Genomic DNA, 25,358 nt, shown 5'->3' on the forward strand with positions numbered 1-25,358 from the left:
CCTTTGCTTCTGATCTGAGTCATTGGGTCTGAACATAATGGGCACTTGGTAAATTGACGGAACTGGGGGCATCAGGACATCCTGCTCTCAGGTATACCAGGGTTAGGCTGGCCACTTCCTTTCCTCCCACTAACTTTTAGTTTTGTGCCAACTGGCAGTGGGTTCTTAGACAGTTCAGGAAATCCAATGAAAGAAATGCCTTTTCTTTCCCTCAGAACTAGAGGTCAGTTACGCTGTGTCTGGTGGTCCAGATGCTCAACGTGGCCATGGGCTCTGGATGGCTCTAGGTCCAGAGTTCCATTAGCCATCTCTGGCACCACAAGAGGCTTCCAGACCCAGGTATTTGGCTGGGAAGACTGTGGCCAGGCTGTGGTACTCAGTGTGCAGATCACTGATACCATGACTGGTGACTACAAGGATTTCTTCCTGGCCACCCCTGCAGAGCAGACAGGAGCCTGCCTCTGTAGCAAGTTCTGGACCTCAGTGTTGGTTTGGGGCTGAGGAAAAGAGCTGCTGAAATCTACAACGAGTGATGCTGGATTACTGCACAATGGGCTTCCAGCCCCTTCTCAGGTGAAGAGCTGCTGCCTATCCTTTGCTGAAGCAGATCCACAGCCCAGGACTCTGTCAGGCATCCTTTCCTTAGTCCTACCTCATGCTCTCTGTGTTCTCATGTGCAAATCTCCTTGTCCCCTTCAGGTTCTTAGTGTCAGTCATAGTGTTTTTGGAACTGCAGCTTTGTATTAGACATGCCGCACATCTCTAACTGTGAGCCAGCTATGGCCAATTCACCTGTAGACATTTCCCCCAGCATGCTGAGCATGCTCCCACCGTCGGGTGGAGGGATAGAGGGAAATCCAAGGGGAACAAAATGCTCTCACAGGACTTCCTCTCTCCTCAGCCAGGTGCTGATCTTTTCCAGCTTTCCACTTGCATGTGTTCCATGTGCTTTCAATCCACAGGTTCAGACTGAGGAGGACAGACTGGGCATGGCGAGTCTTGTGAAGCAGTGGAAGCCTGGGTTCTTTTTCTTGGGGTCTCTAAGACAGGCTGTACCTTCAGGCACTCCGTTGGTGACTATGGTCTCTCCAGGTGTGGAGGAAAACCTTAGGGGGTCTCACATTCCCTGTCCTTGTGTCCCTCTCTCCCGATAGCCCGAGTTTCTCCTGGAATAGATTCCTGGCCATCATTTTCCTACAGTTTATCTCGTCGTATCACGATCTTCACTCAACAATGCAAAGGAGTGTTCTAGCTCAAACAGCACAGCCATCTCAGGCGAGGTTTGTGTAACAGCGGCAGGGACAGCGGTGGCACTCTTCCCCTGGGAGGAAATTATGGGCACCTGCGCGTGCATAGTGCATCCTGCTCACAGGAACTGCCTTTTCCCTGAGGACTCAGCAGTCTCTGCTCTTTCCCATTCTTGGTCCCTTTCTGACCTCCCCCTTCATCCCCTCTGCAGATATAACTGGTCTCATTTGACCCCCCTGGACCTGAAAAACCGATCTGTGGGCCTTGGCACTGAAAGCCCAAGAATGGGTCACGCATACTTCACCCTGGATGGTCACAAGTTCCGTATCTTTGGTGGCTCCATCCACTACTTCCGGGTTCCAAGAGAGTACTGGAGGGACCGCTTGCTGAAGCTGAAAGCCTGTGGCTTCAACACTGTCACCACGTGAGTACAGCCCCAGCCCCCTCACCTCGGGATCTTTGGGGAGCTAGCACCTGGAGCTGCAGCCTGACTCTGAGCCTTGACTCTGCTTGGGACACAAAGTGGGGACCTTCCTTCTGCCTAGGCTTCCTGCAGTCGCCTTTTGTGCTCATGCATTTGTCTATCACTGTTATGACTGTATGATCAACGTTTTGGAAACAGAATGAGGTAGAGAAATATAGGGTTATTTAATAGGCTTGATTCAACCAGGAATTGAAAGATCTGCAGTTTTGTCTGGAACGAGCGAGAGTGAGAGAGTGAGAGAGAGAGAGAGAAGAAGAAGAAAGAGGAGGAGGAGGAAGAGAAGAGAAGAGAAGAGAAGAGAAAAGAAGAGAAGAGAAGAAGAGAAAAAAGAGAGAGAGAGAGAGAGAAATCTATGCACAATTTTATCCTATCTGGCTACAGGGTAGATGCTTCCTTAAATATCTTTGTGTATGTGATGAGTTCTCCCGCACTTAGGAATATTTAACTTAATGATACACAAAGATTCTTTAAGAAGCAAAGAGAAAACACAAATAAAATGCAAATTTACATTCTAACAACTTTTAGAAGCAACTGTTTTCCAAAAATTATTTGAAGACTCCTCATGAGTGCGTTTCAAAGTTCTTTCCACCAATACATAGGAAACATTAAACCTATGGGTTCATGTTCTTTTCCCATTTCTTAATGGATTTTTTGTTGTTGTGGTTGAGTTCCTTAAGTTATTTGTAGCTTATGGTCATTAAACCTTTGTCAGTTGTATAATTTGCAATTATTTTTCTGTTGTCTCTCCACTTTGTTGAAAGTTTCCTTTGAAGTACAGAAGCCTCTTGACTTGGTCCAATCCCATTTGCTTACTTTTTCTTTAGTTGCTTTTGCTTCCGGTATCTTTCCCATAAAATGTTTGCCTACACCTATGTCCTGCAGAGTTCCCCTAAAGTTCACCTCCAGCAATTTGATGATGTCCAATTAAATATTTAGATCCTTGATTCATTCACAGATGATATTTTCTGTGTGTGACATATGTCGTAAGGGTCTTATTTCTCACTTCTGCATACAAAGACCCATTTTTCTCAGGATCATTTTTTTGAGGAGTCCATGTTTTCACTCTGGATTGATTTTGGTTAGTTGTGAAATGTTAGTTGTCTGTAGATATATGAGTTTATTTCTGTACATTCCATTCTGTTCAGGTCTGTTTCTATGCCAGTGCCAGGCTGTTTTGGTTACAACTGCCCTGTAATAGGTCTTAAAGTCTGGTATCCTCGTTCCTCCAGCTTCATTTTTGTTAAGACTATTTCACCTCTTTGGGATCTCTTCTTATTCCATGTAAACTTTCTCATCTTTTTTTTTTTTAGATCTGAAAAGAATGTTGTATGTAACTTGACACAGATAGCGCTGATTCTGTAAATTGTTTTGGTAGTTTAAGCATTTTGATTAGATTAAGGCTACAAATCCATGAACATGAAAAATGTCCTTCAACATTTGTGTCTTCTTCTATTCCTTTCTTTTTAAATGTTTTGTAATTTTCGTTGTAGAGATCCCTTATATGTTTGGTTAAATATATTCCAAGTTATTTACATTTTTGCAGCTATTGTGAATGAGTGTGAGCTTACATTTTCTTGCTTAACCATGCAATTGTTTGTGTATAAAAGGCTATTGTTGATCGTTTTGAGAATCAGTAGTCCTTTAGATCCCCTATGTAGAGAATCATATCATCTGCAAACAGGGTTAACTTGAGTAACTCCTCCCTAATTTTTATCTTTCTATTTCTTTTTATTTTAATTTGTATTTTAGTTGCCACATCTGGGCTGATTCCATTTCTTAGCTACTGTGAATTGAGCTCCTATAAGCATCCCAGTACAGATTGATACCCATTAGTGAGAAGGATGGGACTTTTGGTAGACTATTCTCAGATATCTCAGGAACCTTCATAACATTTTCCATAATAGTTGCATTAGTTTCCATTCCCACCAGCATTTGCTGTTTTTGATTTTCTGGTAACAGTCATTCTAACTGACTGAGGTGAAACCTTATTGTGGTTTCTATTAGCATTTTCTTGATGACTAGTGAACTTGAATGTTCCTATGTCTGTTGATTACTTGAATTTCATCACTTGAGAAATGCATTTTCATGCACTTCTGCATTTCTTAACTTCACTGTTTTACCGTTGTTGAGTGGTTTGAGTTCTTTAGAGAGCATTGATGTCCATACTCTCTCAGTTATATAAGCCTAGAGCTTTTCCAGGTTTCATGCAAGGGTCCAAGTGCCCAAGACCCTGGGTAACTCTTGGTTGCTTTCCCAGGCTCCTTACCAGAGATCTGAGTCAAAGTGGAGTAGCTGTAACATAACCTGCACCTGTACTGGATGCTCACAACAGGCGGTGTGGATTCTTGACCCACAATGCTGCAGTACTGGCCCCTGATCCAGCCACTTCTGGTTGTTCCACCTGAGTGGATGGAGCAGCTCCTTCTCTTGGGGCTCAATGCTGGGGATAGGAGTTGTATGTGCCACTTCCAGTGACGTACGTGTACCAATTCAAAGTTGAGGAGGAGCACGCATTTACCATTTCCATGTCTCAGCACAGAATTATGTACTCCAAAGCTGATGTAGCAATAGGACTAGCTGATTTAAAAATGACAGGTTCTTACCACCAGTTCAGGCATTCTATAGGAAAATAAAAAATAAAGGAGAATATTCCTTCTCCATGGTGACCCAATAGGATCTCTCCCTCCTTCTAGTGCTTGTCTGGGCAGAGAGTCAATGTGGGTTATGACATTCTATGCCTGGCACTTTCTTGAACACTCCAGTTGGCACTCTGTGTCTTAGCTTCTCCCAAAATCTTTGGTGCAGTTAACTTACTTGAAGTGCTGGTGAGTCATAGCTCACACTGGCCCCTGGTGGCCCCAATACAGCCAACCTCAAATGCAGCTTATGAGCTCTGTACTCCTGTCCCATATAATGTCCACTATTTTGCTTTACTTTCTCACTGGAAATTTGCCTTGATCTGAAAATCAAGCCCTTCCTTCATTTTCTACAAACAAATGATTAGATTCCACTTTATTGCCACCAAGTTCTTTAAAAAAAAAAAAAACTCTGATGGCTATTATCTTTGTGTGATGCTTTTATGGCTTGCAAGAAGCACTTGACTAGATATCAGGAGGTGTGTTGGTGGGTTCACCACCATGCCACAGTCAGTTCTCAATCTCTTTGCATAATATTTCTTCCATATAATCAATGTGTTTCTTAGTCTCAAGAATTTGTTTCTGTGTGCTGTTGAGTAATGTTATCATTTTTCCATTCATTTTTCAACATTTGATCAAGATTTTCATCCTCATAATCAAATTATGGTGAGCTGTGGTCCTTTGTGGAAGTCATTGTGTCTTCCTTGTTTTTGTATGTCTATTTTTAGGCATTTGTGTAAATTATAGTTGGTTTTTTCTTTTGATGCTTTTTATCCTTTTTTTTTGCCAAAAGAATTTTTTTTTCAGGAGAGCAAGTAATTTTAATGATTCATGATTCACTATGTACACATGATGTAGAACAACAAGTTAAGGGTAAAAAGATACAGGTTGGCAAAAAATATTTAGAACAACACACATCCTCACTATATTTTTCTAAATAAAACCACATTAAGCCACATGATTTGAATGTGTGATATATCTTAACTCTACTTTGAGTAATTTCTATTTGTTCATATGTGTGTTTGCTCATAGTTCTTAATGAAAACATATGCATGTTAACTGAAACGTGTGAAGAAGACTACATTTTTTTTTTGCAATTCACTTTTTTTATTGTTAATAACATTGTATTATGTGATACAGTTTTATAGGCACTGGGATCCCCCCCCACCACCCCTCCCATAACTCTCCCCCCATGATGCTTTTTATCTTTAAACTATGCCTCTGTGCCTTGCAGCCAGGGTAGTCTGGCCAGTGTCCAGGGTGACACCCAAGTTGGATGTGGTGGGCTAGTATAGTGATTATGAAAATCGGTGAAGAGAATGCTAAGAGAACTGAAAACTGAGCTACCATATGACCCAGCTAGCCCCCTCCTGGGAATATATCTAAAGGAAATGAATTCATGTGAGAACGTGACCTCAATCCTACATTTATAGCAACAATATATTTACTGAAATAAGCAAATCTCAAAAGTACAAATATGATGTGTTCTCTGTGATATAAGGCAACCTTACTGTAAGATGCAAGATCAACAGCTAAAGGAAAATGGCACACTGAGAAATGAAGATACATTGCAGTATGCATTTCTGCTGCTAAATAAAAATGGACTCCCAATGAAAGTGTTAAAAAATTGCATATTGTAAAAATAAAAATCACACTTGCTATTTTAAGATAAGTTGAAGGGCTAGGAACTCACTTCAGGTCTCCTGCATGATTGGCTGAAACACAGTGACTACCTTCACTGCTGTGAGGAGTGTGAGTAAAGGATTTGTAGCCAAGGATTAACCCAGTCATTGTGATGTGAAACATGCCATATTTAACCACTAATCTGAAATCCTAACTCTATTTTGGTCTCTTTAACACTAGCCATTCTCACTACAGTGAGATTTTATCACATTGAAATTATTCTTTAAAAAATTATTTTGTGTTTCTGGACATAGAATATTTTCCATCCTGTTGCCACTTCCCAGGTGGCCACAATATCCAGATCTAGGACGGGCCACATCCAACCTGATCCCCCAGGTGTGTGGCAGAAACCCAGACACCTGAGCCATCTCCCACTCTTTCCTGTTAGCATCAGCTGGATCAGAAGCAGAGGATCCAGAACTTCCCTAGATATTCTGATACGTGCAATGGGCTTTCAGACTGTGGTTTAGCCCATTGCACAACTATGTAGGTCCTGCCTCATGGCTTGGACATCTGTTTCTGTGATTGATAATCATATGAGAATTGTGCAATATATATATATATTTACATTTTATTACAATTATTATCATTATCATTTTATGGTACAGTTCCACAGGCTCCTGCAATTTCCCTTATCCCCTTCCCCAGTTCCATCCCCCTGCCACCTAGTTCCTCTATATCATTACTAAAATGTAGTTCTTCATACACAGTCACATGTCCATCATTGAGGGCATGGACAATGGCAGAGAGTCCAGAATCCTATTGTCAAGATATAGTGAACAATTTCATTGTAAGTCTATCTTTGTCTGGAAGTAGAAATGCATACTATGTTGCATCCTCACACCTGGGTGTTAGTCTCCATTTCACTGCTACTGTACATCCCCTCAAATGAAAAGTCACTATACAATATCAACAATAGAAAGAAAAATCGAAATGAACAAAGCCATGAAGCTAAATGACATGTTACTAGATATGACAGCCTCCATTACACAGCCACTATACATCCCCTTAAATGAAGAGCCACGAAACAAAATCAACATCAGGAAGAGAAAAGAAATTAACAACACCATGAAGTTAAATAACATGCTACTAAATGAATAATGTGTAGCTGAAGAAATGAAAAATCAAAAACCTTCTTGAAGAAAATGATGCTACTGTATGATCTATGGGTCATTGAATGATTTAATCAGAAGAAAATGTTTTTTGAAGAGATGAAACTAACAAAAAACAACAAAACCCATGCGATATAATTTCCGCTGATTTTTGTTGGTGAGGTGTGTCTCTGCTAGACCCTATTAAGAGGCCAAATCTAAGAGTTATGGGAGTCCCGGAAGGTGCAGAAAGAGAAGCTGAGTTTGCAAATGTATTTAATGAAATAATAACGGAAAAAATTTCCCTCATCTAGAAAAAGAATTGGGAAACAAGATCCAGGAGGGGCACAGAACTCCCAACAGGCTTGATCAAAAGCGATCTTCACCAAGACACATGCTCATCAAGCTCTCTTCAATTGAACATAAGCATAAGATCCTTAAATGTGCATGAGAAAAAAAATCAAGTGACATATAAAGGAATGCCAATTGAACTCATAGGAGATCTCTCACAGGAAACTCTACAGGCAAGAAGAAAATGGAGTGACATAGTCCAGATTCTAAAAGAAAAAAAATTGTCGGCCTAGGATAACTTATCCAGCAAAGCTTTCTTTTGTCTTTGAAAATGAAATAAAATTCTTTCGCAGCAATATATTTTTAATGTCTACTTTTAAATTGAGCTGAAACTATATGGTATTTTTTCTTTTAGCCTTTTTTTTTTTAAGCTCCTTGCATATTCTGAATGAACTCCAGACTTTTCAAATGAAAAGCTGGCAAGTAATTCTTCCGATCTTGGCTTGTTTTTTCCCTCTGTTGATGATTTCTTTTGCTGTGTAGAAGCATCATGGCCTGGTAACAGCCCTGTTTTTGATGCTCACTTTGTTTTCCGTACTTTAAATGGCTCATCCATAAAGTTATAACTTCGATCGGTGTCTTGAGTTGTTGTTTCTACGGTTTTCTTCTAGTAATTTTAGTGTTTCATGTCTTCCATTTATGTTGTTGACCCACTTTGAGTTTTTGGATGGGGGAGAAGTGGGGAAGCAGGGTTTAAGTTCTATCTCCTGCACCTGGTATTCAGTTACGCAGGACAATTTATTGAAAGATCTGTCACTTTTTAGGGCTCTTCTGTAAAGAATCAATTGACTAAAGAAGTGTAGATTAGTTTCCTGTAACTATAATGTGTTTTCTGTTCCACTGGTCTAGTTATTCGTTTCTGTGCCCCCATGACTCTCAGGTGTGTCTTGAAATCGATTGTTTTGTCATGATTGCTGTGTTTATTTAATCTTGCTACTTGAAGATTTGGCTTGTCCTGCGAGAATTGGTTTTGACTCTCTAACTTTTGTAATCTAGGTATTCATAAAAGGTGTTATCGGCATATAAAATATTATTGATTTTATGTTGAGTTTTCTATCCTGTACCTTTACTGAGTTCATTTATCATTTATAATGTTTTGCTGTAATCTTTCGATTTTTTTCCGTGCATAGATTGTAGTATATACAGTACCATATAGTATAGATACTTAGACCGTTAATAAGATACATAGATAGTTATTTTGAATTTCCGTTCCTAGTTTTAGGCTTTCGTCTTACTTTTGTCTAATTTCTCTGGGTAGAAATCTATTTTTTCTTTTTTTTTAAGATTTATTTATTTTTACTGGAAAGGCGGATATATAAAGAGGAGGGAAGACAGAAAGGAAGATCTATCATCCAATGGTTCACTCTCTAGTTGGCCACAATGGCTGGAGCTGAGCTGATCCGAAGCCAGGAGCCAGGAACTTCTTCTAGGTCTCCCACGCAGGTGCAGGGTCCCAAGGCTTTGGACTGTCCTGGACTGCTTTCCCAGGCCACAAGCAGGGAGGTGGATGGGAAGCGGGGCTGCCAGATTAGAACTGGTGCCCATGTGGGATCCCAGCATGTGCAAGGCGAGGACTTTAACCACTATGCCATCACGCTGGGCCCTCTCTATTTTTTTTTTTAAGATTTATTTTATTTTTATTGGAAAGGCGGATATACAGAGAGGAGAGACAGAGAGGAAGATCTTCTGTCCGATGATTCACTCCCAAATGGCCACAATGGCTGGAGCTGAGCCAATCCAAAGGCAGGAGCCTCTTCCGGGCCTCTGAAGGGGGTGCAGTGTCCCAAGGCTTTGGGCCGTGCTTGGCTGCTTTCCCGGGCCACACACAGGGAGCTGGATGGGAAGTGGGGCTGCCAGGATTAGAACCGGCACCCATATGGGACCCCCGGCATGCAAGGAAAGGACCTTAATCACTACACCATCGTGCTGGGCCCCCTCTCTATTTTTTTTTTAAGATTTATTTGTTTTCATTGGACATTCAGATTTATAGAGAGAAGGAAAGACAGAAAGATCTTCCATTGCTGATTTACGTCCCAAGTAGCCACAATGTTTGAAGCTGAGCTCAACTAAAGCCAGGAATTAGGGGCTTCTACCAGGTCTCCCATCTGGGTATAGGGCCCCCAAAGCTTTGGGCCATCCTTGACTGCTATGCCAGGCCACAAGCAGGGAGCTGAATGGGAAGTGGAGCAGCCAAAACATGAGCCATCCCACATACGGGATCTTGGCACTTTCCAGGCAAGGATTTAACCATTGGGCCATTGCTTTAGGCTCTCTAGCTAAAATTCTAATCACTTTTCAGTAAAATTGACAAGAATGGATATATTGTCTTGTTCCTGATGTTAGGAGAAAGTGCTGTCAACTTTTGCTATTTAATATGATGGCTACTGTGGACTAAAAACCACAAGTCTTATTGGAAACAATTTACTGTTGTATTGGAAAGTCTGCATGTGAGAGAGAGAGAAAGAGAGAGAGAGCTTCCTTCTGCTTATTAACTTTCCAAATGGTGGCTATGCATGGAGCTGGGTTGATCTGAGACCAGGATCCAGGGGCTATCTCTGGTTCTCTCACATTGATGTAGGGGTCCCATGACTTGTGCTATCCTCCATTGTTTTCCATGGACATGGGCAGCATGCTGGATTGGATATACAGCTGTGAGAACACAGACTGGAGCCCATATGGAGGGCCAAAGCCTCAGGCAGTGCCTTTTTCCTGCTGTGTCATGGAGCTAGGCTTGCCACTGCTCTTCTCAAGTTCCACTGGGAGTCATTTCTGCATTCTATCTCCGGGAACCACACAGAAATCACCCACTTGTTTTATTTATTTGTGGATTTTTTTTCTTTATAGTTTAACTGCCACTGAGAAATATTAAGTGCATACCATACATTTTGTCTTTCATTATTCCTTTTAGTGGCTGAGAGAGTGAATGGGAAAATTATACCAAAACCCATAGAATCTAGAACAACAGGAAAATAGTTGGGTAGCTAAGAAGGAAACTATGTAGATTTGTTTTTGAAATAAAAGTTTAATTCAGTGGATAAGTACCATTTATTCTGCAGTAGCACTATGCCAGTTTTAGCATGGGTCTGAGGATGACCTCAAAAATTTGTAAGAAAGCAATAAGTTTTTTAGGATTTTTCCCTCTTCTCTTTTCTAGCTACATTCCCTGGAACCTGCACGAGCCAGAAAGGGGCAAATTTGACTTCTCTGGAAACTTGGACCTGAAGTATGTGGGGTTGATGTTTCTGGAGCAAGAGGAGGACTCTGATAGGTGGTTACATGGGTGGATTAGGAGCCCAGCCATGTCCTGCCTCTGTGCTGAGAGTCTTGTTCTCAGGACCAGAGTGGGATGCTGCCCAGCCGTGTGCTGACTCTGTGCTGAAAGCCCTGTTACCAGCATCAAGGTGGGATGCTGCCCAGGTGTGTGCTGCCTCCCAGATAGGCCAGTCCTGCAATCACTGGGGACATTCCACTCTGCATTTCTAGACCATTGGCCAATGAAATGGGACCAATACCTGCAACGGGACCTATTAACTTTGGATGATGAGTCTTTTATCTGGATTAGCAAGGTTGTTGTAGATTTACTGCTATTACCACTGTTTCCTGCCTGATACACAAGTAATGCTCTGCTGAGGCTCTGAGGCTAGCAGCCAGTAGATGCCTAGATGGCAGGATCTTCGTTCTCCCACCTGGGATAGGGATGCCCTGCTCTTCGGGTGTTCCCTCACCTGTGTCCCTGGCAGTGAGAGGATGGGGGAGAGGTAGGCAGCTGCTTCACCCCCCAGTATGTGCAGACTGCATGCTGCCCAGACTCTACTATGGAATCATGTGTGATATTGAGGAGTTTTTGCTTCCCAGGGCCTTTGTGATGATTGCAGAGGAGCTCGGCCTGTGGGTGATTCTGCGTCCAGGCCCCTATGTCTGTGCAGGTAAGCCGGACTATGACATCAGAACTGTGGCATAGTAAACTATTTGCTTCACATAAAGTAATGATAAGGACAGTGACAACAACCTCCACTGACAAAGTGCTTATTGCATGGGATTTAGGTGCATCTCTCACATGCAGTCTGAGAGCTGTGGCAAGGAGCAGGTTTCATGGCCATTCTCATTGCAAAGAACAGAAGAGGAGATGGATACCCTGGTTCGTGCCAATAGCATGACAGGGTGTAAAGGGAGGAAGAGCCATAGGAGGCCTGACCTCTTCTGTACCCCAAAACAGACAACTCTATTTTCCTCATGCATGGAGAAGGAAGGAAACAAAAGCATTTTGCCCAGAGAGTCAAATCCTGCTGGCATTTCTCTTACTTTGTTGCATTCATTTCACCTCACCCTATCTCTTTCTTTGTTGTTGCAGGAGATGTGTTTGCTTGTTTTTGACATATCTAGCTCTCAGCCCCAATACATGAAATTTGGTTGAGAAATCCAGGATCTACTTCTTTGGCCTGAAACATTAGATGGGAATCCTGATTTAATTCTCAGCTATGCTTTAAGATAAACACCTTCCCTCCTCAGATCCACCTGAAATCATTGCTTTTTTTTTTTTTTTTTTTTTTTTTTACAATGGATTTCTCCTCTGGTCCAACTCAGGTGCGCAAAAAGGCTGAGCCTGACAGATGTGCACTTTTATGGAAGTAACTGTTATGCGTGCTGATCAGTTTGACACCTGGCACTTCCCCAGTGACAAGAGCAAAGAGGTTTATGAAATGGTAGTTCCTACCCAGCATGTACATCTTGGGTCATAGGAGAAATGTGAGCCTTTCCCAAGGAACACATATGGCATTCATGAAAAATGATCTTAACGTGTTTGAAAGATAATTTGAGTGTGAGAGAGACTCATGAAAGCCGGTGTGGGAGCCTAACCAGGCTCAGATTCTCGAACTGACTAGAGAGACCTGAAATTTCTTCTAGAATCATGAGGTGCCTCTGCAATGGAATAATGATTTCCTATAAACCCTACAAGCTGGGAGTGGTACAAGAGCTTAACCAGATGCAGCCTTTGCAGGACTGTTAACTGTAACAGGGTTCCGGGCATGAGCTAGATGGTGATGGAGCTCCAAAAAGGGGGGGGCTTAGAGAAGGACCTGGGGTTATGTTCTCCCGCCTTCCTCTCTGCACTAAGTCTGTCTTTCCTTGCCCCTAGCTGGCTACTGCAGGATCCCAAGTCCCGAATTAGGACAACTGACAAAGGCTTTGTTGAATCAGTGGACAGATATTTTGATCTTCTGGTCCCCATAATGGTTCCTCTCCAGGTAAGGCCCAGGAAGTGTTTCCTTAATTCCTTTACTGTAGGGAGAGAATTTGTTCTGATTCCACCTGTGAATAGGCCACAATCTGCACATATAAAACATGAAGCTGACATTCCTGGGCTCTTAGATTCTGTACCATCAGCTTGAGGGCAGAAGCTTTCACTTGTCCTGTACGGTCATCAGGGCCTCTAAAGAACAGCATCACATAGAACATAAGTTGCACATAGTCAATGAGGAAGAGAGAGAGAACTGTTATGGGGAGGTTGCATTTTCAGACCTCTACCCATCACTCTGATGTGAAGGAAGATCCTGATTAAGCACCCATGGTGGTGGTGGTCACTGTCTGAGGAGAGGGCTGAAGAGAAGTTTACAAAGGTGTAGAGCTGTTCCAGGAGCCACACTCCTGAGCAGGCGGCAGAAGCATTTGGTTCTAGCACACAGGAATGTTGTTATCTTATGAGACTGCATGGAATAAGGATGCCTCTTTCCGATGTCACAAGATAGTCAATTTTTCTTGTGTGTAATAACATCCCACGGGTTGAATAGTTGATAGAGAGTGGCAGATCATCTGATTGTCAGTTGTGGAAAAGACTTGATCTTCTGCCATGTTCTGCCCTGCAAATTGAAATGACACGGTTAGATATTGGTACCACCACTGAGACAGCAAGTTATGACCACCCCATGACCTTATCTAACCCTAGTTCATTCTTCAAACCTCAATCGCTAGCTCCATCACCATTAGGTTTGGAAGCTGCTTTTAACATAGGAAGGTTTGGATAGTCGCTTGTTCCACCAGCATTGCCAGTAACGTGGGCACAGTGAGGGTCTGAGGGATGAGGCACCAACAGGAGAACAGTGATAGTGAAAGCCTCTCTCTGAGGCCTCTCTTTATTGCCTCCTCTCTTGACCTTTCATCTACTTCTTGTTTACTCTTTACCCACACCCTCATTAGAGCATATTGGATACAGCCGAGACCAGGTGCTTCTAGCCCCAAGCCCACTCCCGGTAGTGCTCGGCTTAACGACTTAACGAGTGCTAGTCAACTCCTCAGCCCACAGCAGTCATTGAACTTCCAGATGTGGAACCTGGGTCAGTGTGTAATAAGGGACAGAGCCGCAGGTTTCAGAGTTCATATTCTAGTGGTAACTGGTATGACATAGAAGAAAACACAGAGAGGAGGATTTCTGCCCCATTTTGAGTGCCCAGGAGGAGACAGAGGCCGAGTCTTCAGGAAGCTTGGCTTCGCATGTACCCAAAATATATGTTATCTTCTTCAGCAAACTCATTGTAAGTTTGAACCCTGGTAACCTTATGTTTCAACCCTCATATGCTTGTGTCTCAGTACCGCCATGGAGGCCCTGTCATTGCATTCCAAGTGGAGAATGAATATGGTACATTTAACAAGGATGAAAACTACATGCCTTATATCAAAGAGGTAATAACACTTTGTGTGTTTCTTCATTTATATGTTTCCTTCTATAAACTGTATTTTTCTGGCATGCATTTCTAATTTCTTCCTGCAGTAATAGGGCTAACATGCACTGTAAGGATATTTAAGCCAAAGTTTAATTCCACTATGAATTTATAATATCATCAGTACAATCAGGAATATTTAGAGTTAAATATGAATCATTAAAGCTGCGGTTAGTGAATGTGCAAGTACAGTAAATAGTGGTCAATGAGTTGATGATAGTGGTTACTAGGTGTCTACATAGGGGCCCATGCATCCTTTTGTTCCCTCACAGAGTGACATTCCCGGTCAGGCTGTACCTGCAGTCCTGTGCATTGTCCTCCCTGATGTTGGAGCTTCTTGTCTCTGAATTTCCATATTCAAAGGCTGATGAGGTTCCAGTCCAGATTGTATGCCTGATCAGTGTAATGAATAGGGCTAGAGGCTTCAGGGTCTGAGCTGACCCATCATCAGCTCTGTTCACAAAAAGCATGCAGCTCACCTGCTATGCAAGGAAGATGGGCAAAATACATCATAGGCCTCAGTGGAAGTGATGGATTCTGTCTAGAATTGGATCCAATCTGAGTCATTTGTCTCTTGAACCTTTGCTCATGGCTGGCATCAATGCATCAATAATTCACAGCAGATATTATATTTTTTAGAAATATATGTTTATATATTCAAAAATATTAATATTATGCCATATTTTGATACAGTGTGTCATACTCAAAGCACAATAAATACATCCTTCTCCTTGAATACTTACTGTTTGTGGTGAGCATATTTGAAATCTTGCTTCTTCTACTTTCTTATTTTTAAATACTCGGTGTTTTATCTTCACCAATACTCACATCACTGCACATCATAACTGTTTTTACCAAGTATTACCAGTCTGTCCAATTTCCTCCTGCTCTACTCTTCTCAAATTCTGGTCACCACCATTTTACCGTCAGCTTCACTGAAGCCATGCATCAGCTCCACACATGGGTGGAATTATTGGGTACCTGGCTTTCTGTGGCTGACTTCTTTCAGGTGATGTGCCAATCTCGTACCGTTCCCAAACAGGGTTCAAGGAAGGGAAGAGAATCACAGGGAGAAAGTTCGGCTCTCTGGTCACTTTTCTCATAAGCTTTCTATCAGATGTCCCTCTTCTTTAAGGCAGAAAAGGCTGCTTTGTTTTCTTGAATAGGCTCGGATAATTTGCTTGGTTTGTGATGCAGACCTGTGCTCAGTGTCCTTGGTCCCTCAAAGCACAAAGGGTTCTCCTGTCTGCTCTCCTTCACATCCTGTAACTTACGACTGCCTCCAGAGTGTTTCCTAACAGACCCCGCTCTATGTTTTCCAAAGGGGACTTGGTTTAGGGGTTTTCAGATCTCATCTTAATCTACTTTTGGAGCTCACCCCTGGAACAATACTGGGATGAGACAAACCCAGTAATCTTCCAACTTCTTAATTTGAAAATATTCAGATTCTGATTTCACTGTTACGCAGTAACACATGGCTGTTTTATTCCAGTTGTGTTCATTTCCCAATTTGTTTATACAAGTTTTCTTCCAATGGGCACAAAGAAAAGGAGCTCATGTTATTGCTTTTTATCAACAGGCCCTGCTGAAAAGAGGGATTGTGGAGCTGCTTTTGACCTCTGATTTGATGAATGATGTGCGGAAAGGTCAACTTAAAGGAGGTACAGATGTAGAACAGTTTGAAGGGATAACTGGGGCTCTTACCTCGCTGATGTGAACTTTAAGCTCTCCAATGCCCATTTGCCCGAGTTCTTCAGACTTGTATTCCAGCGTGTGAGGACCTACGTATCTGCTCAGTGTTCTCGGATTTTGTGGCTTTTCCTTGCTGCTGCTGCTGCTGCTGTTGTCTCGGACAGATCATGAGGAAACCCTTCACCCTGAGCATGTTACCTTCGTCACAGCAGTTGCATTGCTAGGAATCTTTGCCTAAAGCTAGGAGAGTTTAACAACCCTGCCAATCCACCAACATGGGGTGTTTCTAGAAAATCAAGTAACCCAGTCCGGGATGAAATCCTACTGCCTCAGGCTTCTGTGTACACACGTTTGGATACTAAGTAGCAGCAAATGGAAACTCTCAGTGGCAATAGTAAATGAATAATATAGGGATAGGCATATGGGTCTTCAGCTCTTCCTTGTTGGCACATATCACAATGCCTCAGTAGACATGTCTTTTCTCTCTACAGCCTTGGCCACAGTCAATCAAAGAACACTGTGTCAGAGAATGTTTAAATTGCTGCATCAAGTACAGGTAAGATATCTGAAAGATGAAGTATCTTATCTCTTCTTCCACTACTCATAGCCTGTGTGTCTGGTGTCAGGGAGCCCTAGCATAGTTGCCAGTCATTTCAGGAGCATTTGTTTTTATGTTTGGAGAATTAGGAAGACTTCCCGCTACCATCATTTCGGCTTAGAGATCACACTGTGCAAATGTCTAAGATTAGTGAAGTTTTTCTTTTTTTTTTAAGATTCATTTATTTTTTTATTGGAAAGTCAAAAAAACACAGAGAAAGATCTTTCATTTGCTGATTCACTTCCCAAGCAGCGGCAGAGGCCAGTGCTGAGCTCATCTGAAGCCAGGAGCCAGGAAGTAGGAGTTTCAGTCGGATCTCCCACAGGGGCACAGGTTCCCAAGACTTTGGGCCTTTCTTTGCCTGCTTTCCCAGGCCACAAGCTGGTAGCTGGATTGGAAGTGGGACTGCCAGGTCATGAATGGGGGTGCATATGAGATCCTGGTGTGTGCAAGGCAAGGACTTTAGCTGCTAGGCTACCTTGCTGGACCCAAGCATAGTGAAGGTTTAAAGATATAAACCCTTATCATCTGTTCAGAGATAGATGATTCTAAGACTGATCTCAGAAATCAATCAATACCTTGTTTTGTTAATGTTGCTGTTTTCCAGCCAAATGCTGCAAGTCCTGAGAATCCGTGGTATTATTTCTTTATTACTTAACAGGAATTGAGAAGTCTCTACTTTCCTCTCAGTGCATTTCCTCTGTGGCAGTTTCACAACAGACTAAACATGGTCCATGCCATATCCTTTCCCTACCGAACAGCCTGATGTTGAATGTTGTCCTCTGTGCTGGCTCTGCTTTTCCCAGCTTTCCCTTGGGTTGGCCATTACGTTCACATCCACTGCCAAGTTCTCCTAATCCTCTTGTGACTGCATACTAGCCTTCGTTTCTGGTTGCAGCCCACAATTTACAACCATTTCTGGCACATACAGAGCCATCCCTTGCCCAAACCTTGTACATTGCAACTCCATTGCTCTCATTTCAGCTTTTCCCACTACTCCATAAATATTGATCAAAGAGAAAATGACACTTGTCAATTTCTACACATTTTCCAACCTAATACAAATTATTAACACAGGAAACCAAATCAGGATGAGTTATTTTTTTTAAGATTTAGTTTTATTACTTTTTATTGGAAAGGCGGATATACAGAGAGGAGAGACAGAGAGGAAGATCTTCCGTCCAATGATTCATTCCCCAAGTGAGCGCAACGGGCCGATACTATGCCAATCTGAAGCCAGGAGCCTCTTCCGGGTCTCCCATGCGGGTGCAGGGTCCCAAAGCTTTGGGCCGTCCTCAACTGCTTTCCCAGGCCACAGGCAGGGAGCTGGAAGGGAAGAGGGGCTGCCGGGATTAGAACCGGCGCCCATATGGGATCCCGGGCGTGAAAGGCGAGGACCTTAACCACTTGCGCCACCGCCCCGGGCCCGATGAGTTATTTTTATACATGTGTTTATTATATGAAAATTAATAATAGCTAAGATATGAAATCAACCAGGATGTCCATCATCAGATGACTGGATACAGAAACACGTGTATGTGTACACACATATGCACTATGAAATACTACTCAGCTATGAAATATAGTAAAATCTGTCTTTTGCAACACATGTGTTATCCGTGCTGTAGCATGAATCAATTCTTTGTCCTTTTTGGCAAGTTTCTGAATCTAGTTTTGAGCTCATATATGCAAAGCAATGGCCATACTAAAAAATGTACAGCTTTTCTTTATGAAAAGGTCTTCAGTATGTTTGCATTATTAGTATAATATGATGCTTTTAAAAAGTTTGGATGAAAACACAGTTATGCATATTATTAAGGTACTTTGACATTTTTGGTACAGGCATCCTTTGTGTAATGATTGCATTAGAATAAATAACATATGCATTCCTTCAAGTGTTTATACCTTGATTTTACTAACAACGTGAGCAACTTCTCTCCTGGATATTTAGGAATAACTTAGAGTATGTCCAGCTGTGTCACCCCACTATATAGAACAAGGTCTGCCACATGGTAATACTGTGCTCACAAATTAATGTCTTCCAATTCCCCCTTCCTCTCTCCCCTCTTCTGATCACTTCACTTCTATGACACAAGCTTATTTAGGTTGAAATATGAATAAAAACATGAAATATTTGCTTTTTTAAGATCTAGTTTAGTTTACCTAAAAGTGTGTCCTTTAAGCTTATCTATGTTGTTGCAAATGGCAGAATTTCAATCATTTCTTCTTTAAGAATAGTATTCTATCTTATGCATACACACTTTAGTGTCATCTATACATCTTTTGTTAAGAAATTACACTGATTCCATAGTGTTCGCCACTGTAAATATGTGTTTTTTTCCCACAGAAAAACAAAGGATTATTATAGATTATGGACAATTACACAGCAACAAATTTGATAACATATGGGAAATAAAAATTTTCTGACACACACATCTTACTAAGATTGATCATAAAGAAACAGAATACCTAAACAGACCAATGATGAATAGGGGATGGGATAAGAAAACCAAATTCTGTCATCAAAGAAAAGTCTGGGACCAGAAGGCTTCACTGCTGAATTTTGACAAACGGTTGAACAATTAACATTAATTCTTTTTAAATTATTTCAAAAAACAGAACAAGAGGGAATCTTTCCAAACACATTCTGAAGTCAGGATCACCCTTTTTTAAAAATTTAATAAATTACGTATTGCATTATGTGACACAGTTTTATGATACAGTCCATAGATTCAAGGGTTTTCTCTCGTCCAACTAATTTCCCCTATATTATGACAATAGTATGGTTTTTCAAAAGCACTCATAAGTCCATCACTTTGCTCTTTAAGTGTATCATGACTTCGTAGATGTTCAATGGCAGAAAGTCGGCATCCTATTGCAAAGCTATATTTAGCATTTTCCCTCAGAGTCCATCTTTCATTCAGACGTAGCAATGCATGCTGCAATGTACCTCTACGACATGGTATACTTGCCTCCAGACAAATCTGTGTATACACATGGTTACCTATATATCTATCGATCTTATATTTTGCAGGAAGGTTTTCCTATATCAGAGAGAACATATGATGTTTTTTTTCTTCCAGGATTGGCTTAGTGGTTGGGAATATTTCGTTGCAAATGGTAGATTTTCATTCTTTTTAGTGGCTGAATAGTATTTTGTGAAGTAGATGTACCACAGTTTCTATAGCTATTCCTCTTCTGATGGGCATCTGGCTTGTTTCCATGTCTTTGCTATTGTACAGCTGTAAATATAGGATGACAGGCGACTTTCCTATATAAAGATTTCATTTTCTTTCACTGGATTCCCAAAAGTATTTTGTACAATAGATAAATTCGTGAGTGCAAATGTCTCCTCAACAGGTGGATTAAATTTCTTTACATATTTGATTGGTTTTAGATTTGTCAGATCAAGGCAAAGTTCTATTTTTGTTTTTAAATGTTACATATATTTATGCTGAGAATTTTGCTAATTTGTGTGAAAAATCCAATGTTTTCCAAAAACAAATTCTGGGCCCAGCATGATAGCCTTGTGGGTAAACTCCTCACCTTGCATGCACACCAGAATCCCATATGGGTGTCAGTTCTAATCCCAACGGCCCCACTTCCCATCCAGCCTTCTGCTTGTGCCCTGGGAAAACCGTTGAGGACAGCCCAAAACCTTGGGACCCGAATGAAGCTCCAGGCTCCTGGCTTCAGTTCAGCTAAGCTCCGGCCGTTGCATTTGCTTAGGGAGTGAATAATGGATGGAAGATCTTCCTCTCTGTCTCTCCTCCTCACTGAATATCTGACTTTCCAATTAAAATAAGTAAATCTTAGAAAATTCTGAAAATTTAACAGTAAGGAAGATAATTTTGAAAAGATGCGTATGAAGCGGGGTAAGTAAATTCTTATTGAAATACTAACCCCAGAATGACTAAAAAATTTGATAAATTTTGGCAAATATTTTAAGAATAAATGATTGCACAATGATATATTGTTTCAGAAAATGCTTATGAAATGCTTCTCAGTTCATTTTGTAGGCATAACAGCACAGTGATGGCAAAACCTAATAAATATATATGCAAGGGACAGTGCTAACACAGACTAAAAAATCACTTCGCTTTCAGCATTTTGCATATCAAATCTAATCCAAAAAGTAGAAATGAAATACACATAATTGCATTCTTTTTCTAGATAGTTCTTTCTCTGCACCGTTGAGATTCTGTGTATTGTTCATGTCTGTAATTGTTAACTCTGTGCTTGTAATTGCCTTTGCATTTCTGGTGGGGCTGGTTGGGTGGTGGTGAGTTCTGTAAGGATTTGCTTGCTATGGAAAGTCTTTTTACTCTAAGCTTTGTTAGATGCTTCTGCTGGATAGAGTGTGCTTAGATGGCAATTCCCCTCTATCAAGATTTCGCGCTTTTGAACTCATATTCGCTTAGTCTGTAAATATTCTGATAAATACGATAATCTAACATAATCCTTGTAAATTACATGTCAGATTTTTCTGTTTTCTAATTACTTTGCATTTTTAAAAAGTTTTTCAGTGGCGTATGTTTGAAAGGCCATTTCTGGTTTTGAATTTGCTAGTGGACCTTTGAGCTTCCTCTTTTGAAAAATTCTTTTCTTCTATTCCAAAAATCTTGTTATTTAATCATCTTTCTAGTCATCTTTCCATCTGGAGCACTCATAATTAAAATGTTTGCTCCCTGGGGAGTTTCATGACATTATTAATTTTTATTTTTGGAAGACTTTTTCTACTGGTTGGTTTATTTTAAAATATCAATCTTCAAATTCATAATTGTTCCTAGCAAATCACTTATGCTAGTGGATTCTGTATTTATGTTTTAGTTTCGATTATTGGTCAATTATTTTTGACCAATTCATTCCTCAATCTCTAATTCATAAAATGTATTAAGTTCTTAATGTTGCTGAAATGTCCGTATTCTCTTGGGTTTCCTTGAGCTCCCATAAAGCCATTGTTTTTAATAATTCCTTGTGTCTCTTGCTCGACTATTAAATTCATTTGTAGGACTTATGTTTCCTTGAGTTTTTATTTTCTGGGTTCATATATATATAATGTATTTATGGTGAGTCAGTTGAACCTATACACTTATAAATTGTCTTTCATATTAAGATTTTCTGCTAGTATTCCTTGTATTCCTTGTACCTGCTTTGGTATAAGTAAGCACTTTAGAATCTGTTTAGTTTCTTGAATTATAATCAACACCGGTGCTACCCACAGGTGTCCCAGTGTTCTAGTTTAAAATGTTGTGAGATTACACCTAGCAGGCATGACTATTCCCTGAATTCTGGAAGTTTGCTGGCAGTTCTGGGTGTAGTGTACTTGGCTACGTGTGATCTGTCACTTCCACATCGTGCACAGTGATGTGGCAGGGTGTCAGTGTGTGAGGCTCCTTAAGGCATGGATGCACCAGGATGCTCCTATGGAGGACCTCTTCATTGTTTTGAATTGCATATGTGACTACATGAGGCTTATAAGGCAGAGCAGCTTCAAGAGGCAGTCTGACAAGTTTTTTCCTGGGTAAAGGGAGGGTGTGGAGTACTGAATGTCTGCTTTCCGACATAGAGAACATTTCTTAGAGTGGGTTATTCAACAGCTTTTCTTAAAATTAAAAAAAAAAATTAGTCCATCTGAGAGGGGGAAAAGAGACAGAGAGATTTATTTCATCTACTGGCCCATACTTCAAACCTCTGCAACTTCCAGGGACTACATCTGGATCCCCCATGTTAAAAACAGGAAACGAGATGAAACGGGCCATCATCACAACCTTCTAGTGAGCACATTAGCAAAGACCAAGTTTAAAAGTGAAAGATTCATAGTTGAAACATGGCACAGCAATATGTGCATTTCAGGAGACATCTTAAATTCCACAGCAGATGCCTTCCACTCAATTGCAATCAGGTTTCTTTATATCCAGAGTGAATTCTTTTGGTTCCAGCCTGGAACACAAGGTTGGAATCATGGCTGTTGCTCTCGTGTACTTCAAGCAGGTGCCTGAAGCTGAAAGGAGGGGACAGTGTAGTTGAGGAACCAAAGTATGGATGGTGGGAAACATGGAACTAAAGAAGGGAGGAGTTGGGATTGGCGTGGTGGCTAATGCCTAGTGTCCTCACTATGCATGAACTGAGATCCCATACAGGTGCTGGTTTGTATCCCTACTGTCCCGCTTCCAATCCAGCTCTCTACTTGTGGCACAGGAAAGCTTTGGCACCCTGCATCCATGTGCAAGGTTCAGAGGAAAATCCTGGCTCCTGGTTTTGGGTCAATTCTGGCTGGTCATGGTGGCCACTTGGGGAGTAAATCAGCAGCCTGAGGATTTTCCTCTCTGTCTCTCCTCCTCTCTGTATATCTCACTTTCTAATAAAAATAAATAAATCTTAAAAAAAAGAAGGTGGTGAAAACTAATGAATCAAAAAGAAAAAGCTCTGAATTTATTAAAACCGAGATCTTTACATTTTCTAGTGATTCATTCAGGGCTTATGATATTTATGTTCTGTTTTATGATGATGATTCTTGCTTGATTTTATTTGTTTCTAGGGAAACATGCCCATTCTAATTATGGAATTCTGGATTGGTTGGTTTGATCTTTGGGGTTTCCCCCATGTGACTAAAAACCCACATAGTAAGTATTAAACAATTCTAGACAATGGAAAATGTTTCTGCATTAGAATATTTGCATGAGCCTATGCTGATTGATGCAAATATTCACTCAGCCTGTTAGGCCCCTGTTTTGAGCCAGGTACTGAGGAACCACAAGTAAATAAAAATTATAATATTTTTATACTGACGGAAAGTCCATGATTTAGGGGAGTTGACAGATGTTTGAAACGCCAGTCACTATTTCATTGTATCTGTGGAGGTTTTCTTTAAAGAAGACAAATAGGGAGCAGTGACAGGAGAGTTGTAACACATCGGCACAGATAAAGGAAGGACACAGAGCTTATGTATTTTCTGTGGCATCTCCCCAAAGGGAGCAAATCTTACTACAGAACTGAATTTGGAGGGTAAAATTAGCAAGAGAGTGCAGTGACTTGTTGAGAGCCTGCATCCTGGGAGCACAGTAAGGGTATTGCTCATTGTCCTACAGAACAAGCCGTATGACCAGAGGCAGATAGCTTTCCGTGATCTGTGTCAGTGTCCTCACAGAATATTGGGAATTATCAGTAAGTCTACTGTCAGTATTGTTGGAAGGGACAGACACTGCTCTGTACAACAAAGGCTGAAGAGTTGTGTTCATTTTGAAAATCATGTTTTCACTAAAAATAACCTTTTATCACTATTAAGTGGATAGACCCACTTGTACATATATGAAAAATTTTTTTAAAAAAATATTTGTTGGCTGAGAAAAATCATGCTTTTTAGACTAAAAATGGAATGAGTAAAATAAAACATCATTGTCATTGCCAGCAACAACACAGCTCTGGCATCACTACCAACAACCATGCCAACTACAATAACACCAATATGACAACAAAAGCACCAATACTACTACCAGCAACAGAAACTACACAATTCAAACTTCAGGGACACTTCTACTGCCAACAGTAATGTCATCAAAACGGTAACACCAGTAACGCCTACCAGGACAGCTACAATGATAGTAACTAAAGCACCACTGAGAATACTTGTATTGATGGCACTGCCGTCATCAATGATCATAGTAACTGTGGTAGCAATAACAGCAAAAGCAACACTCCTATCATCAACACACGAACCAACAACAGAATTCCAATACCATTGCAAACTCTAATAAGCAATACCAAACTCAACAAAACTGTGACCAATGGCAGAAACAAACATATCAGAGCCAACGGAAGTAATAATCCACAACAAAAAGGAAGAATAACAGCAGCTAGAATACCCATATGGCAAAGCAGCAGTTATCTGATCAGTTCTATGTCATGCATTGTGTCATGTTTTATGTATATGTGTTTATGTGTGCATATCATCTTCAGCTAACTTTCTTTTAAGCCTGTGAGGTACTAGGGGTCATTCCATGCAATTAACAAATTAAAAATCAGAAGTTTTGAGAAAGAAAATAGATTGATTAAGAGAAATAGTGCAGGGCACAGAAGGACTGAATGCCACATCTAACTCATCTTGACACTCTTACATTTTTAGAATTTGTTCTGCTGTTCCTCACTGATATTTTTATTTTTAAATTTCTTTTGCTTTGTATTTCTATGACTGGAGAAATTTTATACACTTCATATATACAGGTATTTAGAAAATAATGATATTGTGACTAGTAGAAAGACAAATTGTGTCTATTTACACATGAAGGCAAAGAGTTTTTGTAGATTAAATTTCACAACCCTCTATGGACATTAACAGGAATTCAAATCACTTGTGCCCAGAGACAGTTTCTTAGCATTTATTAGTGGAGGTATGCTAAACCTTTGTACATCTTTATAACTAATGAAAACTGGATATTTCAGGAATGTAAGAAGAATACTTTGGGTTTTATTTAATAATTCCAGTTCCAGTATTTGAAAAAGAAAGGTTTATAAGGTTCTAGAATGGTGTAATTACTAGAACAGTTCTGGTAATTTTCTCATTTTATGTTGCAATTCTAGTGGAAATTGATTGGAAACAATCAATGATGTTTTAAATGACAAGAATTCAAATTAAACTTCTTCCTCCTGTTACTTTTTAATATTATCTATGTTCTCTTTTCCCTCTATAGTTATTGAATATATTGCATCTGAATTTATCCAGTACGAGCTGTCTTTCAATGTATACATGTTTCATGGTGGAACCAATTTTGGTTTCCTGAGTGGGGGTACATATGTCAACAAGATGCACAGGACTGTAGTGACCAGCTATGGCAAGTATTTCCTGCTCCTCTACATTAG

General features: G+C 40.7%; 1 protein-coding gene across 1 annotated transcript in view; it reads left to right on the top strand.

Annotated features, from left to right (window-relative positions):
• Positions 1–399: 399 nt before the first annotated feature.
• LOC121158917 (beta-galactosidase-1-like protein 3) overlaps positions 400–25,358 on the top strand; it is a 42,653-nt gene continuing 17,694 nt past the window's right edge. Inside the window, exons 1-10 of the mRNA XM_040983931.1 lie at positions 400–485; positions 1,460–1,672; positions 10,648–10,716; positions 11,349–11,453; positions 12,631–12,739; positions 14,079–14,171; positions 15,789–15,870; positions 16,393–16,457; positions 23,041–23,125; positions 25,190–25,330. Of these exons, the coding sequence (XP_040839865.1) occupies positions 400–485; positions 1,460–1,672; positions 10,648–10,716; positions 11,349–11,453; positions 12,631–12,739; positions 14,079–14,171; positions 15,789–15,870; positions 16,393–16,457; positions 23,041–23,125; positions 25,190–25,330 (1,048 nt within the window). The remainder of the gene's footprint in view (positions 486–1,459; positions 1,673–10,647; positions 10,717–11,348; positions 11,454–12,630; positions 12,740–14,078; positions 14,172–15,788; positions 15,871–16,392; positions 16,458–23,040; positions 23,126–25,189; positions 25,331–25,358) is intronic.

Source organism: Ochotona curzoniae, unplaced genomic scaffold, assembly GCF_017591425.1.
Source record: "Ochotona curzoniae isolate NIBS_2020 unplaced genomic scaffold, NIBS_Ocur_1.0 contig_392, whole genome shotgun sequence".
In the NCBI taxonomy this organism is placed as follows: Eukaryota; Metazoa; Chordata; class Mammalia; order Lagomorpha; family Ochotonidae; genus Ochotona; species Ochotona curzoniae.